We start from the raw sequence: 19543 nt of genomic DNA, 5'->3' as shown, positions 1-19543 counted from the left end.
GTCCTTAAAAAAATTGCTAATTTATTCAATTATTTTTCTAGGAACTGTAGTTAAACTGGCTGTTCCATGACTCTGTCTCCTTCTTTTCTCATTTCTCCAAGCTAGATACTGTATTTTGCCTTTTCTGTGTTGCCAGAACTCTCCCTCCCCAATTTTTCATAAATTCTCAGAGATGATTAGCAATTGCTCTGAAATTTAGGAGCCAGTTCTTTAAAAGTCTTAGGATGAATCTATCAATCTCAGTGTTCTCCAACTTATTCCTTCCCTATTGCAGGCTGAGATCTTAACCCTTTGTTGCTAGTATTAACTGTGACAGCCACCTGGCCATGGATGACTTCTTTATTAACAGATAACTTTTTGTTGAAGATCCTGAACATGATCATCCATGGGCAGCTCTCCTTCTCTGCTGAGCTGCAGCTGGTTCCTTTACTTGGTCTTCCTCTTAATACTACTGCATTTATAGAACATTTCCTGTTACTGTTAACGCTTTTCTGCTGATTTTATCTACTTTTGCGCCTACACTTCTGTACTTGTCATAAGAGTAACTGGCAGCTTATTTTTCATTTAAAAGCAATCTAAAAGGTTCCCTTCCTTACATGCATAGTGCCAGGCACAAAGGGTTCCCAGTCCCAATGACTTCTGATGTTTCCATATTATGATTATTAAAATTCATTGCAGCAGTAAGAGGTAATTATATCCTGTGGACATAAGAGGAAGATGTATATTGAAATGCTGAATTTCCATAAACAAAATTAACTTGCTGGATGTAGAACAACAAGCAGATAGATTTTCTGTATCTACTTTGAGAGACAGCGTGGCTTGGTGATGAATCTTGAGTAAGCAGCAGGTCAGAGTGTCTGGACCGTTTTGGAAATGCATCCTTACTGCAAGATAGTCCCAGGGATTAGAGGGCCAGCCTTGATCAAGATGAGAACATTCAGTTCTCAGCTCTGCAATGAGCTTTATCTATAATGGCAATTAAGTCATGCAGGCTTGGTGCCTCTAGCTCCCTTTGTATAGCTGCAGTAACTCAAAGCCAAACATATTTAGACTTTGTTGTGGTAATAGGCAATTCCTGTGCTTGCTCATTCTGTAGGTAGCATGCTCAGGCTGAAGCTTACTTCTCTCGGAACAGCAGAAGTTGTGAATTGCACAGAAATAATGATATTTGGGGGTGAGTTCAGCTCTGAATGCTGTACTTCTGTGTCTCATCCCATGTCAAAGGGTAATAGTGTAGTCATGTATTTCATTAGTGGTGCATGTCACTTACTAGCAGTTCACCAACAGAATAGCTGGGCTTCAGAAAGAAAAGGAACTTCTGGTGATGTGTCAGCGTTGCAGTTTTTAACCTGCCCTGCTGGTCCCTGGGCACATGGAAGTCCTGCCAGGAGCAACCACCACCTCCTAGCAAAACTAGATTTCCTATGCACATTGCCCAAATACTGGTTGACCATTGGCATAAGCGTGCTTTAATGTTGGCCTTTTTTTCTAAGAACTTCCTCCGTGGTTTTGCTGCATAAACAAATTTGAGGTGAAGTGAAAACGAATCCTCATAGACATCCGTTTGGAAGCTTGAAGTCTGGTAAAGTCCCAAAGAGAATAGAGGGTCTAGAAGGGAAATGTGGCAGTTTTAAAATGAGCAGTTTATTCATTTCCTCTAAACCAGTGTTAGTGGGATGGGGGAGTGACCAGGAAAAGAGGGCAGAGGGAGGTGACGCACTGACACTCGCTGTGTTCTTCTGAGGATGCTCCAGTACAGGGTGGGGCTAATTAAAATTCATCAATAACTTTTTCCATGGATTTCCCTCCCACTGGCTGTTTTTTGGGCTGTTTTCTTGTACTTGCATTTTTCCCAAGCTGAATCTCATCTTGATATTTCCTGTCTGTGTTTCTGCCCGGCTCCGCTTTTCCACATGCGTCTATCCTGGCTGCAGCAGATCGCCTCTGACCGATGAGTCTCCCTGTTCTGGACCTGCTCGACTACACTGTTTCCCTGCACTTTTCTTCAGGTCTGCCATTGTCATCCCTGTTCTCTGAAGTCCTTCGCACCATCTGCAGTGTGCTGGCTTAAATGTTATTCTTGTATATGGGCCATCCCAGGACTAAATGAATTTCACTGCACAAATGTGGTGACCTGGATATTATTCTTCTCAGATGAAATGCTTGTGCTGTGGAGTTTCATTAAAAAGAGATAAACCGGGCAAAAGAGATCTGAGCTCCCTTTAGCATGCAGAGGGCTGCGGAAGCTCCCAGGACAAGAAACTGAGGTTTTTTCAATGCTCAAGGGTATCCCGCTAATTAGGAAGTAAACATGAATGGACCCTGTCATGTCAGTGGTGGTATGTCAGAGGTAAGAGGCATCCACATTACCAAGGACTGCCCAGTCTGTTGAAATGATGGCTCACTTTACAGGCCTGGGTAGGTGGCATGTGGGAGAGAGACAGGGGCGTCTTCTGTGGGTGTCCTCCTGCAAATCAGAAGGGCCGTAAAAAGGAGCGGAGCCTCTCTGTAGGAGCGCCAGAGATGCGACAGCAGCTACAGAGAGCACTTCGTGCTGCCAGGATCGCTGCAAGCCAGCTCGGTCCTTCCTGGGAGCAGCAGAAGCTGCAGCAGGGAGAGGGGAGCACACGGCTCTTGCACAGCATGGAGGTCCTCTGCTGCTCTGTCCACCAATGGTCATCTTCAGAGGCAGCTGATGGTGCTGCGCTACCCGTATGTCACATTTGCACTTTCTTCTGTTCCTGTGATGGGAAGAAGCTTGTAAACGAATATAGCATACTCTGGTGCCAGCAGGAAACTGCCATGCTCGTCCAGACCTTCCTGTGGGTGTGGGAGGGGGTCAAGGCAGCCAAGCAGAGATGCTTCTGGTCGTGCTCAGTATGTCCTGCCTGAGCAGCATCTAGAGTCATTGAGCCTGATGGAGAAGGAGGATTTTGCTTTAGTGACACCTCAGTCCTCTGTTGGGGTACAAAGGCAGTCCCACACTTAGCATTTTTAGAGAAGGGACCCCTGGATAAACGCTGCAAATGCAGCAAGCGCTCGTGTCAGCAGGTGACACACCCCCCCTGAGCCCAGCAGGAGACCTGTGTCCCAGCTGCAAGGGAGGGAGCAAGTACTTTGCACTGCACCATAGAGCCCCAAAGCCCCCTGTCCTCCCCTTGGCACCTTGTCCCCCCAGCAGCGATGGGCACATGGCCTCCCACTTGCCGTCCCACCAGCCCTGCTTCTGGACCAGCACCCACCCATGCTGTGGCGGTGGCCGTCTGTCCGTCTGTCTGGCCACAGTGGCAGGTGGGCAGGGGTCCAGGGCAACCCATGGCTCCATGTGGAGGCTCGGGCTGGGGCTCCGGCAGCCTCACTTGGCCTTGGCAAGTTGTGGGAATGGCCTTCTTCCCCTGCTTTTTTTTTCGTTTTCTCATTTATTAAGAATTGTAGCCGCAGCAAAAATAAAAACTAAATATCATGTGTCTGTCTGCGTGTGCTTTGCTGCGGAGTTACAGGCAACAACAGTTACATTCCCGCCTGAGAGAGATTATGAGGGAGGGCGCAGGAATGTGCATCTGGCAGCACTTTGTATCTTGGCCATTTCATTGTTTTCTCTGCATCTGAGGTTCCCAAAGTTTTGGTTGTGGAGGGCTGTTTAATCCAGGGAATATCAGGTCGGGGCTGCATAACAGATCTTCTCTCTAGGGAAACACCATTCAAGAAAAATTGAGGACGGTTGTAAATAACAAGTCCCCATCCAGGCTGCCTGCGAAAGTAGCTAGGAGCTTTATTTGGGGATCCTGACCTACCACAGCCACATGCAGGAAAATGTAGTTGCGATATGCCAAAACCTTAATAGCTTTGCTTAAGGCCTGGGGCCAGGAACAGACTCTGAATTAACTATTCCAATTTTATTTTAAATGGATATATTTTGAGATAATATTTATAATAAAAGTATCTTGTAAGAAATGCAGATCATTAACATAAGGCTCTCAGGGACCTCATCCCAACATTCTTCCTAAAAGAGAGAGCATATTTAAAGCCTTTAAAAAAGTAATTAAAGATTAATACAGACAACTAATCCGCATTGTTCTTTGGACAATCTTAGAATATCCATTCATTAACTTCTCTTGAGAAGGAGAATACACCAGCAATGGAGGTCTGACCAGAAACTCTTCTATTCTGCTTTTACTTGCTTTCCTAACATACAAGTGTGTTACTCACTTGCTCCAAAATGTTTTTGTAAATAGCCATTTTTGGCAGATGACTGCAGCAGAGGTGGATGTTGCCGTGCCTTAGCTTTGCTGTGCTTGCTTGTATGCACACATGGGAGAGAGTCTATATAATTTAAGGGAGAATCCCTTCCTTCCTAAAAGAACAGACACTGATTATTAGTTGTTATGAAGTGATTTTATTGTGTCTGGGAAACTGCAGAATACAGCACTGGAATTGTCCTTGTTAAAAAAAAACGTAGTGATGTATGAGAAATGAAGCAGGTAAGGCATGCCCTGGCACAGCCCCCTTGTGAGTGGGATATGTGTATGAAGGTGTGTTCCATAGGTACATTGTACCCTTGAGAGAAAAATTTTCTTTCATAGTGATTTGTATATTTTTCATTATTTTATTTTTACTCGTGACTTCTTTTTGCACCTTGTGCATTGCTGGAGTGGAAAAGTGTCCTAGTTCCACGTAAACCACAAAAGCAAGCGAGTCTGTCACTAATAGCTTCTGCCGCGGCACCACGCAGGTTCACGTTGTCCCCGGGTGAAATGCTGGACGCCTGCAATCCGACTTGGAGCGGGAGTATTTTGCTGCTGGGAGCAGTTCTTTTATTGTGTTACTGCCGGGGTTTGTTTACCTGGCTGCTGTGCTCTGGGTCAGGCGATGCTGCTGCAAGAGGATGCTTGTAATTCCTGGACCTGTGGAGCACACTTCAGGCAGACGGGCTGCCGGGTGCCGCAGGGCTGGTAGAGGGGTCAGCACATGGCCGGGCAGCTCGCGGGAGCCCACGGGGGCTGAGGGCTCCCCGTCAGCACCTCCAGGAGGGATTTGTTTGAGGACAATGCAGGAGGGCAATGCAGGAGGGCAATGCAAAGTGTGGTGCAACACAGAAAGTCCGTGCATGAGATCAAGAGCGGACCTGAAAGAGCCACACAGTGGGCAAGGGACAGGATTCTTTACCACCTCTTCTTATTTCTGCTAGGTTTCTGTTCAAGTTTTTTCCTTTTTAAGCAGTTGCTTAAAAAGGAAGACATTTATCTTCAGATAAAACCCTGTGGCACTGTTTGGGGATGGCCATGGCAGGAGGGGGTATGGCACATCCCCACAAAGACCAGAGTGACTTGGGGCTCCCTTCCAGTTCTTCATGCACACATTTTGCAGCTTGCTGCAACGTCTTGTGAAATATCAAACTCTGACACTGCATCTAATCCCACAAAGCCATCAGTGCTTCTTGGCCCCGGCCAGAGAGAGGGGACACGTTCCTGTGCATAGGCTTGGGGCGTCGTCCTGGGCTGGTAAGAGCGCGTTGTGTCAGCACGTATAGCAGAGAGTGCTTAGCCAGGCTGAGCTGTCCTGCAGCGTACAGGCTGGAGGCCCCATAGAGAAACATTTGGCATTATTCCCAGATGTTTCATTTCTCTAAAATCAGCTGCGCTCACAGGGCCCAGGAGCGCAGAAGACGGACGTGCTGCCCAGCTCTTTGCCTGCCCTCAAGCCTGCTGTGGGTGTCTTCTCTGCCCCCCTTTTCCATGCACCAGCCGAGGGAGGGGGGTCAGACCGTGAATTTAGGCGGCTGTGGGAAGTTTCTTTTTTTAACTGCTTCCCGTCACCTTTCCGGCCCAGAGCACCTGGAGCAAGCACCGTGGCCCCTGCTCCCTGGCTGCCTCTTCGGCCTCTGACCATTTTGCTGGTGTGCCACGCTCTGCAGTCACTCAGAAGGGGATCTGTCCCCACAGCGTGTCATTTCAAACTGGAGACAAGCAGTAACGCTGCAGCTGGCCTGACGTGGCCTTGTGACTCGCTGGGCGTATGGGGTGACTCCTACAGTACAAGGTTTGCTCAACAATAGCCTTGTTGTCCCTGGCTGCTCAGGACAACAAAGCCCTTCAGAGCGCTTGGCCCTGGTGCTCTGCCTTGTACCAGATGCTGATGTCAGAGATGGAGCAGGCAGATCCCTCCTGATCAGGGCGAGGGGAGGAGGGCTCCTGCCTCCTCACGGGCTGCCTTGGCACGAGGCACATCCAGCCCGGAGCTCTTGGAGTGCTGGTGCTGCCTCATCCCCAGCATTTTACCTTCTGCCCATTCCCACTCTACCAAGCCGTGGTGTGATGATAACTCTTGCCTAGGGAAGTCTTAGGATCCAGGAGAGCCCTCTCATGACAGCCTGTGGCAGAGCTCCGGGTCTCAATTCCTATTGAGGGGATGGGGCTGTGACTCAAGTAGCTCATGTCAAACTTTGTCATATCCTAGTGAGCCGAGTGTTTGCGGCAGCGTGCAGAGCTTGGACATAGAAACATGAAACTGTGCTACTATCAGCTCTGGATCTCTTGAGAAATCAGCTTTGTCCCAGCTGGCCACATCCTGTTACTTTGAGACATCGTGGTAGGAAGACACCATGGCTTCATTTCCTGATAACAGAAAGGCAGCAGGGCCGAGGACTCAGTGCCCTGCTTGTTGGTGACCCAAGCTGGCTGTATACTGGCAGATGAACCATTCCCAGACCTCCACAGCCTGTATGTGGAGATGGCAAATGTTAACTCTGAACAGCAAGAAACTGGCGCTGAAAGGAAAACAAGAGGAATGGGAAAGTACTAACTTCTTTATTTCTCTTTGGGAAGAAGAAAAAGGACTACGGATATTTCAAAGTCCTTGACTGCTACAGGAGAATGGACTGCTGGGAAGGATTGCTCCATGTTTGATGGAGGCAGTTGGACACAGCTGTGCTTGGGAATGGGTGAGGGGTATCAGCCTGGTCCTTCCTGGCATTCTTGCACTTGCCTTTTAACTTCTGTATGGTACATATCTGACTTCCCATGAGGGTCTCCAAGGCCATGTGTTGATGCTGAGATCTGCCTCTTTTCTCTTCAGTACCCCATGCCTTAGAGTTTAGGCAGGCATAGTGTGTGTTGTTAAATTGGTGCTGCAGAGCTGAGCTTCTGCATGAAGGCATGAACACAGAGACAGGCTGCAGTGCTCCCCCGTTCCCCCAGGGCTATGACAGAGGACAGGCACATGTGAGGTATCTCTCTTCATCATTGCTTAGCTTTGTTTTGGACTGGGATTATTCCACCTGAGCTAACTGTCCTCCACATCAGCACCTGGAAAGACAAATACCAAGGGCTGGGAAGTGCATGTGCACTGTGTTAGGGGCTGCTGGATTGGGTAGCCCACTAGAGTCAAAGCTGCCACATCTCCATACCCCCAGGTCCAGACAGCAGTGAGGCTAAGCATGTATTCCCATTAGGCATACAACACAGACTGACATGCATGGTTCTTCTATATGTATACACATGGCCAGCTGCACAGATCAACACAGACAGCAACACTCAGCGCTCTCACAAGCAACACCAAGAGCCTCATCCTCTTCCCCTTTCTGGCTGAAAAAGGATAAAGGCCTGTTAGTGGGGAATGCATACATATACACAACGTGGAGCCCTCCAGTAACTGGCCTGAGACAGTCTGTCCAGGAGGTGGCCCTGGGTCCCAGTCTCCCCAGTTCCTGGCACCTGGTCATGCAGCCCCTGAGACCACAGGCCCACTCCAGTTGCTGGTTCACAGACCTCCTTGTACACACCAGCGCATGCACAGACACATACTGAGGATCCTTCCAGGAACTGGACGTAGATACCACATCTACCTGGCAGCTGAGCCACGGATCCTTTCACCTGACATACACAGACACGCATAAGCAAATGGCTCTCAGGCAACAAGCAGAACTTATGGTGCCTACAGTAATTGGCTTGGATCCGCTGGTCCCTCCAGTAGCAGTTCAAAGACCCTGTGGTCTCTACAGTATCTGGCCAAGACTTATGGCTGTTTCAATACCTGGCTAGTCCAGCTTGATATGCACCCACATGATGCACCAGTACTCCAGTCTCTCCAGTTGCTGGCACTAATTAAATCTCCATGCACACACATGCATACTGAGTGGAGAGGCCCTTACCCAGTAAAATAGTTAGAAATAGATTTTAATAAGAAGACAGGATGGACTGAAGTGATCAGACTCAGGGCATGGACAGACAAACGTGATGACAGGCTGCCCATTTACATGTGACTAGCTTCTCTCAGCCCCTTACCCCCTCTGTTTTCCCACACTGGTTTCCTTCCTTCCCCCACCTTTGTTTCTTCTCCTAACCATCCCTTGTCTTGTATAATCCCGAGATGCTCTTTACCTGCATCCCATAATGAGTCCCATACCCCTAGAGGCAGTATCAATCTGTAGGATGATCTAGAGAGCCTTTCCCTTGACTTGTTGTGGTGGTTTTCACCCCAGACAATGGGGGCTGATTGCTCTCGTGCAGAGGGGAGGCTCCAGGCAGGGTGCTCTGTTTGGGGGATTAGGTTATCTTGGTTCACCACCCATCATTGTCCCTCTGTGTTGCTGTTACTGTTCCTCTGTGCTCCTTTGTGTGTGGAGCTGAGCCTTTCATCACAGCAGTCTGCCTGGTTGACCCCTCCTTGGCCAAGCGCAGTTTGGCCTCCCCAGGCCACACCAGAGAAGCTCCACGTAGCAATGCCAGCTCCTTGCTTCTGCCCGATGTGACTGCCCGCAGTTTCTTTCCCATCCAGTCTCACTCTGGCCATCACCTTTCCACGCATAGCTTGGCCAGATGATGCTAGCTGGGAGGAGCTGCTCAAAGGGAATGGGACAGATTTGTCCATTAATGACTTTTTATCCATTAGCACAGAAAGGAAAAACAACCATGTATTTTCCTAGGGGGCGATTCTTGAGCTCCCTGTGGGTATATATGCGTTATACTTGCAGGGATACACATGTGCGTGTAGCCATGGCCACCGTGTTCTGCACAGGCTTTCTCACTCAGAGCAGACACCACTCCCATCTGGCTGTTCAGGGTCTTCGCTGCCTGCGGTGAGGGTGGTACTTCCTTTCCCCTTTCTTGGTTGCTCATTCAGTGCCAGGACTCTGCGCCCTTGTCAGATAGTGCTAAATACTGTCACAGGGTAGCACTCACATGGGCTGTGAGCACACTTAACAGGGAGCATAGGAAAGCAATGAACTCGCTTGGGAGTGTGCCGAGAGCTCAGGCAGAGCAAGAGGCGAGAAAGCCAGCAGCTGGGCTGTCCTCCTCTGCAGGCTGCGCTCACCCGCCTGCCACACCTGCCGCTCCCCAAATGGGGAGCCATCACAGGCTTTTTATGCTCTTTCTTGCTAACCACCTTCCCCCAGTCAGGGCCCCGTTGCCATGCTCTTTTCCCACACTGAATCTCCCCCCCCACCCCATCTTTTTTATCCTTCCTACTTCTCACACCTGCCCAGCTTCTCCCTCCTCAGCCAAAAAAGTCTGTAGCCATCGCCAAGCACCTCCCCGAACTGCTTTGCCGGGCAGCGAGCATCATCTGCGTCAGGATCTGGCCCAGACCTGGTGCCATGGGTCCTGTGGCCCCACCACAGGGGACAGGCTCAGCTGCAGCTCAGTGCTGTGGCTTCTCCCAGCCTGGCCCCTTACGTGGCTTCGTGCACTGGGCACACGTTAAGAAGGAAGGGAGAGGACTGAGCTGCACTGGAGTTACTCGGATTTTTCACCTCTGGCTCGACAACCCCTGTTTTGAAGGGGTCTAGGCGGGATTCATGGATCAGAGCATTTATCTTCCCACCCATTTTGGTCTCTCACCACACTGAGCCAGAAAACACCACCCAGTCTGTTTCCCTGGGTCATGTATCCTGTATCCTTCAGAAAGTTTTTTTCCCTAGTTTGGGGTACTGGCAGAGAAAAGTGTATCAGTCCCAGAAGGCTAATTCTCTACAAACACAGTGCTGTTCATGGATATTACCTTAAAGCAAAGTCCTGGGCACATGCCTGCACTGCAGCCAAGGACCTGGGTGGGAGACGAGGGAGGATCTCGGCAGCTGTGGATCTGGCTGGGAGAGCAGGCACCCAGTGGGGAAGGTAGAGCTGGGTGGGAAGCATGCACACTGCATTTTGGGGCCGAATGGGAAATAAAAAGGTGCAGAGCTATAGGAGAGCTGGACACAGAGCAGAGCGCCATGCACAAAGGCCACCTGGTCCTCCTCCTGGTCACAGCTGCAGCGGGTTGGTTGGAAGGTGGCAGAGATGGCACCCAAGGAAACAGCAGCTGCACGGAGATGGTGAAGTTATTCAGGAGGAAGAAGGGGTGAAGAAGACTTTGGCGTGGCACAGAGGAGACTTATTACGGCAGAGACATTTTTTCAGACTGGGAAAAATGAGAGCGGTCATGCTAGACGGGCATGTGGGGCATGTGCTGGGCATAGCTCAGCCCACGGCTCCAGCCTAGCAGCGCAAGCAACGCCCTGAGACGCCCTAACACTTGGCACAGGCAAAGGGACTGTTTCTCTTCGAGGAGGAGGGCTGGTGCTACAGAAGGTAGCCAGAGACGAGGCATGGTGCCCAAGGAAGAGGAATGCCATGGTCAGGCTGTGGGGGCTGGAGCGGCAGTGGCCATGTCTGCGTTGGCAGCGTCTTGCTGTGTTTCTGCTGCAGAAGTCGTGCCTGCAGGGCCACCCAGGGAGGGCGACTTGTGCCCAGCAGCCGTGTGCCACCAGATTCAGCCAAACGGGAGCTGTGCTGGTTACCTTGACAACTAGGACAGATCATATGACCCGTTCCACTTTCTAAATATAAAATCTGTTTCACACAGTGTATGTGACTCCATGGAAACCAAATGTTGAGCAAGAAAGATTGCATAAAAATGAACAAAATAGAGAATAACTCGAAGTACTAGAGAGAGGCTGCGGGTAATACCGGAGGGGTTCAGAGGTGCACCGGGTGTTTCCTTTGCCAGGGCACACGTTGGTGTGGGCATGCCCATGCCCAGCCTGGGGAGGGTCTGCGGGGCACTTCTCAGTGCTGGGATCTTTGTGCCAAACTTGGGGTGGACACGAGCCTTGGTGTAGGCACCCCTGCCACCAAGGGTCTTCTGTGGACTTCTCTCACTAGCAAATCCTAGTTAGGTATTTATGAAAACTGCAGTTAGACAGAAACATAAGCTCAGTAATGTCCGTACAAGCTTTTCCCCACAGGATAGAGTGCTGTTCTGGTGCAGGTTCATGTTATGGTGGTTTTTCCCTGCTGTGTCCTTGCATTGCTTCTTGCAGGGAGTTCCCCCTGCACATTTTGCCCAGCTTTCTGTCACCAGTGATCCTCCAGCATGGGCAGAACACTGCAGGGGAGCTGCTTAGCTGGACTCTGTAGCCTTTCTTTGTGCTGTTGGGTCTGCAGAAGCACAGTGTGGCTCTGAGCAACTGGCAACAGCAGATGAGTGTCCTGACACAGCATTTAATCCAAACTTTTCCCACAGCTAGAGGCGTCCTCTTCATTTGCTCCAAGGCTGGATGCTCTGTTGAAATAGGATCATAAAATCATAGAAGAATTTAGATTGGAAGGGACTTTTGGAGGTCTCTGGTCCAACCCCCTGTTCAGAGTTAGATCAGGTTGCTCAGGGCCTGCATTTGTGGTTTTGGGATTGTTTTGCTTTACCTTGGGTTGTGTGTTTGGGAGAGCCCCTGGGCTGCACTTTGCTGGAGCGCAATGCGACCTAACACACCTTCAGGGAGCTCAGGCTTTTAAGTGCACAGATGTTTCCTCCCTAGGATCCCTCTCTGAAGGGGAACGGGGATTTCCTGCAGTTTGAAAATGGGAAGTGATTTTCCTCTATTGAGCAAGGCGGAACTTGCCTCGGGGGCAGTCAGCATGGGATGGACTGATGTGGGCAGGCCTTTCACTCCCTGTTGCCTCACTTTGCTGCGTAAAACCCCTTTCAGCTCCCTTTTTTTTTCCACCAGTGGGAGGTGATCACATTGCCAGGTGGTCTTCAAAGGAACAGGATGAGTTGGGCTGCTGCTAACTTGATCAAGAAGAGCGAGAAAGAAGAGAAAAACAAAACAGTCAGAAAGTCAGAAGAGGTGGAGTGGGAGAGGCACCCCCCACTGCCTCCCTGCGGGACATGCTGCCCTGTTCTGAGCTGGGCAGCAAGTGCTAGGGCTTCAACATGCAGGCCACAGCTGGTGCTCTTTTGCATGGAGCACCCAGGGTGTCTGACCCAGTTGTCATTCTCTTCAGACATGCTTCTAGTCAATCTGTGCTTAACAGCACACAGATGAAACACTGTTCCCTGGTCAAGAGCGTCGCCTCTGGGTAGCTTGTGATGCTGTGGGGTTGTGATGCTGTGGAGTGGCTGTCCTGCCCACACTGGTTGTCCTCCTCTCCCTGACATCCCTAACCCAATCCCTGTGGATGCGAGGGAAATGGACCACAGGTAATGGTCAGATTCATGTGCTCTGCCCTAAAAAGCACATCTTTCTGCCTCTTGTTAGCGCTGGTGTCCTGGACTAGGTGGGTTAACTCCTTTTGCTAGCTCTCTGGCGCACGATTTGGTGCTGAAGAGCTCCAGTGCCTTCTCTGCTTTTAGATCCTTTTGCATTTGCTGCTCACTTCTGGTTCCTTTCTGCTGTGCATCTATCAGGAGAATCCCGTCCCTGTGTTTCTGCAGACAGCAAATTAAAACCATTGCTTGTCATGGAGAGTGAGGCCTCTTGCGTGGCTGGCTCTTGTCTACCCCTGCATGTACCCCTGCTATATGGGCTTCTGATCCTAGGAAATCTAATAGGAGGGAAGTGCTTGACTTCTTGGTTTTGAATGTTTTGAGAGATGCTTTGGTCCCTTTTCCAGGCAGCAAATACAGATGCAGGAGGATTTCACTGGGGTCACACGTTTTCTGCGCTGCTCATATTGTTCAGATTTCCTGTTTCCTCAATGGTGTGTTGCAGACATCCTTTTCAGGTCCAAATCTGCCTGTCCACCACCATGTAGTGGCTGGTGACGCTCCCAGAAGTGACAGTGAGGGGAGTGGCGTAAGTGTTTCTCTCAGCACAAAGGCACTGCGGGAGCTGCAAGACTTGGAAGGCAGAAGGGATTGCTAGCCCACCCAGCCCGAGCTCCTGCACCGCCGGGGCAGGGGCTGCAGGGTCCCGTCTTTTTCTCTGAGTGGAGTAGAGCAGATCTTCCAGAAAAAGGCACTTAATCTTGATGGAGGAACTACAAGAAGTGCACAGCCCCCTGGTAAGCCACTGCAGTAGATACTTATCCTCACGATTGGCAGATTCTTTTCAACCTGAGCCTGTCTAGTTTCAACTTCCAGTCACCGTCTGCTGTTCTGTTTTTGCTGGTTCGTAATGCTCTCTGCTGATAGCGAAACCTCCTCTCCATGTAGACAGTCCTCTATTGTGCTTTACCGTTTTCATAAACTATCCTCGCAATAATTCTCCTAAAAATTACAATTTGAACAAGAGATCAAAGTAGTAGCACAGTCTTGCCGAGCCATCTAAGGAAGAGGTGTGCGAGCAGAAGTGCCTCACTTTTCTTGTGACGTGTGGCTGGGACACAGGGTGTGTCCCAGTAAGAACTGGGTTGGGGGAGAGGTTTGAAGCCTGTCTGGCTTTGCTGTGCCAATGGTGGAGCTGGGCTCTTGAACACCATCTGCCAGTCGCTTCCCGTCTCTGTGCCGTCTCCTGGCCCCCGTCTCTGTCTCGTCTCGGCAGCAGAATTGCCTATCATTACACACCAGGTTAGCCTGAACTTCTCCCATATGGGTGTGCAAACAGGGTTCCAGTCTAACTGTGCTGATGCTGGGAAGAAGGGACTGCAGAGGGTCTGGCTAGGACAGGGTTGTGTCTGCTGGGAAAAACAGAGCGAGAAGGTCTCTCCTGTTACTCAGAGCTCCTGTTTTGGCAGAGAAGGGGCAATGTGCTGCCACCATGGCCGCCACGGCACTCTCATTGCTGCTGAGTGTGCCAAAACTATGAGGTGCTTAATCTGTGACGCATTATAGAGCTCAGCCCCATGTGCTACTGCCCCACACCATCTGTCCCAGAGCCTCCTGGTATCAGCTTCAATGGGTGTAGGGAGGTGAGCAGTAGAGGATGAAGCCAAGTTTTGTTTCTTCTTCGATTCCTCTCCTGTGTCATTTTCAATTCCTCTCTCCCCCACAGAGTATCAGTGTGGCGCAGAGCTGATATAGGAGTGGGAGCTCAAATGTGTGTGGGAGGGGATTGCACTGGGACCTGTTAGGGGCTCTAACGCAGAAGTGGTCCCAGCATCCAGAGGATCTTCCTCTGCAGTCCCCATGGCGGGGATAAAGTCCTGCCCAATAGTGAGCTGTTGCTTAGGATCACATTCCTCTCTAAAACATCTACACATCCATACTCTGTGCACATCCAAGCAAACCATTGCCCTATTGTTTACAAGAACTTCTGCACTTGGCGGTGCTGGGGTTCCCCTTATATTCAGACCTCTTGACCGTCACAGTTAGGGACTACTGTGCTCACGACACTTCTTTATTGGTAAAATCAGAAGCAAAGCTAGAAATATTAGTAACTCAAAAATAGAATTAGCAACTGCGAAACATAATGCTTGTGTGCTTTTTTTGGTGATATGCATTTTGTCAGGGATTATAGCTAAAACATTGCTTAACTTCGGTCTCTATACTATTTCCATCCAACATTTGCTGGTGTCCACTCTATGCTGTCTGCACCCATCTCTTGACATAGCCTTTGTTTAAGAGTACAGCCATGACACCGGTCTGTAAAAGGCCTGTGCTTTTCCTGCAGTCCATCAGGGAGACCTGAAGCAACACTGAAAAAGTGACTCAAAGATGTTGGGGCAATCGCAGAGCTTCCCTTAAGCAAACCAACAGTATCTGTCTTTGCAGGGTACTGATGCTGACCATGTGAAATGAGTAATACCATGGGCCCCTAAAGTGAGCTGAACCTACTCTTGACCTACTTGTACACGGGATCACTATAGGACCTTATTAAGAAAGAGGGGCAGCAGGAATGGAGAGGGCTTCAGTTCCAGAAGGGAAAGAAGATGTTAAGGACAGAAACAGCAAGCGTGCAGTAAAAATGTGTGAAATTCTGTATCTTCTAGATTCTGCAACAAAACCCAGGGTTGGATTATCCCAAATTCCTCTTGCTGGAGTGATCACGCACAGCAGATAGTCTGGTGTAACTTTGTTGTCTTCAAGGCCAGAGATCTGTGCAGTGAATCTAAGGGACCCAACCTGCTGCCAAATTCTTCATGAGCTGGTATACTCCTACACTGCGGAACTTCTTTTTTCTTCAGTGTGCTTCTGCAAACAGCAATGGGAGGCCATTAACCCTGTGATGGAGAGAGTTCAGGAGCTGTCCCAGGATTTGTCCCAGCACTCTGTGCTATCCCTTGGAATATGCTGGGAGAGGGACTGGTTTTGTGGTTCAAAAAATAGCTTGGGGGCTGTCATGCTTTCCCTTCTGATCTGACCTTCTCTGCATATTTTACTTGATCCTGAACCTCTGAATGCTTTTTAACCCTATCTTTCTCACCAGACCTACTTGTGTTTTGGACAAGCACTGTGTATGGGTAAGGTGCAAGGACAGCCCCTCAGGACGTAGTCCTGGAGACAGAAATCAACCAGCCTTCTTCTTAGCTGTTATTGCAACTACTGGGGTGACTGCACTGGTCAGACATACTCTTTCCAAGACTTCTTTTTTTCTTCCCAGTGTTTCATTACATTAAGTGGAACTGTAGAGAGGGGTGTCTGAGAGAGATGTGAGATGGAGAAGCTCCCCTGCATGGCAGGTCACAGGAGCTGAGCAGGACCAAAAGGAAGCTTGCACAAAACAGCTTTCGTTTGTAAGGTCCATGTGATAAAAGTGTGTGTCAGTGCCATACACCTGTCCACTGGTCTGCATCATCTGCACAAGCAGTGCGATGCTTCCAGGGACGTCATGCCTGGGAAGCCTGCAGTGAGTTATTTTCAGTTTGACTGAGAGTAAAACTGAACAAAAGGATGATGCTGGAAATTAGGGCCATGCTGCAAGGTGTCAGGGCTGCATGAGCAACTTTCTAGTGGTGCCAGTACATGGCTGTAAAAAATTGGAAATAAGTTCGTAGTTGTTGGAGCCATGTTAGAAGTGGCATTGCACAGTGAAACAAGGCACTTCCATAAACATACATATCATGCTGGAGAAATCAAATAACCCAGAGGTAAAACTGTGATTTCTTAATTTTTCTGTCATATCCATGAGATTTAATGTTTTCATTAGTAGGATTCAGAGCTTTCACGGAAAGCTATATGAAACAAAGGGGTGTTTCAGTGGCATATATGGAGGGGTCCTGCCTCAGTGATCACAGAACGGGCATGGCTGTGGTAGCTTCACTGAGACAAGAATTTCATTTAGTGCATTTCTAGGCACTAGTATAACACTAACAGTAATGAGAACATGTGCCTTTGGGCAGGCTGATGTGTAAGAGAAATTTTCACTTGCATCCTAAGCTGAGATCAGAAAAAAAAAATCAAACAGTAACATAAACTGTGAAAGCTTCTGCTTTCTCACATGTACAGCAGGGTGAATGGAACTGTAAATTGATTTGATTAAACCTTAGAGAGCAGAAACACAGGGTATAGGAATGGATGGCGGAGATCCTGCTGATTAATTCTGCATACCACTCTGCTAGCCATCAGCACACAGAGCATGGAATTTGAGTCATACAACTGGTAAAGTCCCTTAGTATCTCCTGAGCTAACTTGTTAAATTCATGTTGGGCCAACTGAGTTTCCCAGGCTGTATCTCTGCTCAAGGAGAGGAGCTAAAATCTGAACCAGCATAGGCTCCATCTGTGCTGCAGTGGTGTGACAGTATTCATCTCACACAGGCCTTGGGTCCATGTGGCTGCCTTGCACCCTGTGACCTGTCGGTGCAAGTACGCTTGATGAGGCACGAACACAAGATCATTCTCGAGTTCAGTGCCTCTTGAGAGACATTGTAATCAGAGTTTTCTGAAACTGAAAAGAAACATAAAATAGACTTTTGGCTCAAAAATCATTAAATGTCCCTTTTATTCTGGGTTGGAACAGAGTTGGAATTTCACTCAGAGACTGAGTGTGTAGGAGAAGGACACATCACAGGTTTCTTTCTGACGGTACTGTTCATATGTCTGTCAATGTTTGAACATTGTATGCAGCTAGATGCTGAAACTCTGCCTGTCCCCTGGATGTGGCTGCTTGTGAATCAAGTGCAGTCACTTCAGACCTGTCCCACACTGTGTCAGAAGGCATCTCCCGGATAGAGATTAGTTTCCATGGGATAAATAATTTCATTTCACACAGTTTCCTTGTTATTTTGTATTTCTTCCTTTGAAGGCAATGCAAATAAACAAACAAAAAATGAGTACATCGCATGCCTGGTTTGCCTTAGGGAACGTGGAAAGGCAAAGTGGAGCTCTCTGGATGTGAGCCAGGAGGCTGCAGGTTCATAGCTGCAGCCCTGTAGGGCTGCAATTGGCAATCTTTGGCCATGCATCTTATCTCTCTACCTTTGCCTTGTTCAGTGTTCCCAGTTAAAGGGACCAGACGGGGTTCATGCCTCCTTTGGGATGAAGCCCTCTTTGCCAGTCTCACATCAAGCAGCTGCTGTAAATCCCAAGCTGCCAAGGAACCACCAGACCTACTTGGAAGAGGGGAATAGTCCAGGTGATGCAATGTAGTCCGGACAGTTACTTGCACTTCAGCATCACCTCTTTCTTTGCCTCGCACCCTCAACCTGCACTGAGGCAGTTGCACCTGAGTTGGTGAAGAGTTGTACAGCTGAGGTGGCACTTGAACCCTGATAGCAGTTGTGTGTGTGCCTGGAAAGCAGGTGACAGCATGATGCTCATCTCCTGCTGTTTCTAATGATCTGGATCCCTCCTAGTAATCTGGATCCTAATGGTCTTGTATCTAGATGAGATGGATCCAGATTACATTAAGATCAGTAATGTATGCATTGCTAATTACATGCATTACTAGTATATAACCAGCATACTGATAAATTTAGTTCAGCACACTGCTCCTATAGGCAGCATGGCTCTGTGGTTTTTCTTCTTGAAAATGTCTGAAGGTGATGGTGCCCCTGTAAATTAAATTGTGGCAGCACCTCCATGACCAGTGCTTTGACCCACCAGTATACCCACATGAAAGTAAATGAGTGCTAGATGCATGCCTTTCTTTCTTGGACACTTGGTTATTTTATGCTTTGCATTTTACTGCTTAACGAGAGTAATTTTCTTGGACAGGTCCAAGTGCTCATGGGACATCAAATACAGAGAGGTTTCATTTCTCTCCCAAAGGATGTTCGGTGTAGCCAGTGCTCCAAGGGAAGATTGCTTCATGTTCTGGATGAAGCTAGGACAGATGAGGGGAGAAATGGCCTGAAAGTCTTTGGGTGTATTGCAATCTCTAGAATGCCAAACCACATGGTCCCTTTCCAGATGTGTGTCTGGTTAGACTTTACATTATCTAGATATTGACTTAATAGGTTGGTTTTTTTTTCCTTTTCTCAGCAGAAACCCAGAAAGGCAACTCCTCAGACAGGAGAAGATACCTTGAATGGCCATCTTCCCCCTGGCTGGCATAGCTATATGTCTCCCCAGGGCCGAAGGTACTACGTGAACACCTTCACAAATGGTAAGTGGGAGTGGGGGCTCCAATAAATGTGTCACCCTAGCAGTACAGATCTGTTGCAGGAAATTGTCTCTCAAGTTGATTTTGATGACAAAGTAGGCCTAGAGTCAAAGGAATTAATATGACCCTGCCACCATATGAAAGAAAATAATTACAAGACAGATTTCATCTTCTGATCCTCTGTCATCTTAATTCTCTCCATTAGAAGACATCTGAAGCTTTTACAAAAGATAGAGAATGTAAAGTAGAAACACCCCTGCCACAAATGTTTTAAAATATAAACCACTGTTAAGGATAGAATTTTTACTACATTCCTTATTTCCTTTCCCTTTAGCTGGAGAAATTTAAGTCTATATATGTACATATATGAAAAGTAGTTTGATAGAATGTCAGGTATCACTGAAGCACTGTTAGGGGAAAACAGATATAGTTAATTGAAAAGTTGCTCAAGTCAGAGTCAGCTTGGCCATGGAGGCAAGGGAAGAAAACCACATGTAATGGGACATCAAAGACAGAATATTCAGTCTATATTTGTTTGTTCTATTCACTGTCATGCTAGTAGAGAAGCAGACTTAACTCACGATCTTATCAGCTGCTCAAGACCTGTCTAACTTGTACCACCTCTGGCTTACCTGAGACTCTGTGCTACCTGCTTTTCTCATCATGAGCTCAGAACAGCGTTGCAAAACAGGGACTTGTGACCAGCAAAACCAGATTTCTTTAGCAGAAAGAATGACAGAATGATAGGGGAGGAAAGGACAGCTGGAGTTCACCTTGTTCACAACGGAGTCAAAGCCATCAGTCATGACCACTGGCGTTCCTCTTTCTGACTCACTGTGGGTGCAAGGAGAGCCATGGG

The 19543-nt window shown here is 48.5% G+C and overlaps 1 protein-coding gene across 1 annotated transcript in view; it reads left to right on the top strand.

The window, feature by feature from the left end:
• The window catches only part of GAS7 (growth arrest specific 7), a 101520-nt gene that overhangs the window by 22017 nt on the left and 59960 nt on the right, over positions 1–19543 (top strand). Inside the window, exon 2 of the mRNA XM_068413346.1 lies at positions 18564–18687. Coding sequence (XP_068269447.1) covers positions 18564–18687 — 124 coding nt within the window. The remainder of the gene's footprint in view (positions 1–18563; positions 18688–19543) is intronic.

This window comes from Nyctibius grandis, chromosome 15 (assembly GCF_013368605.1).
Source record: "Nyctibius grandis isolate bNycGra1 chromosome 15, bNycGra1.pri, whole genome shotgun sequence".
Classification (NCBI taxonomy): Eukaryota; Metazoa; Chordata; class Aves; order Nyctibiiformes; family Nyctibiidae; genus Nyctibius; species Nyctibius grandis.
This window is presented reverse-complemented; position numbering and strand designations above follow the sequence as displayed.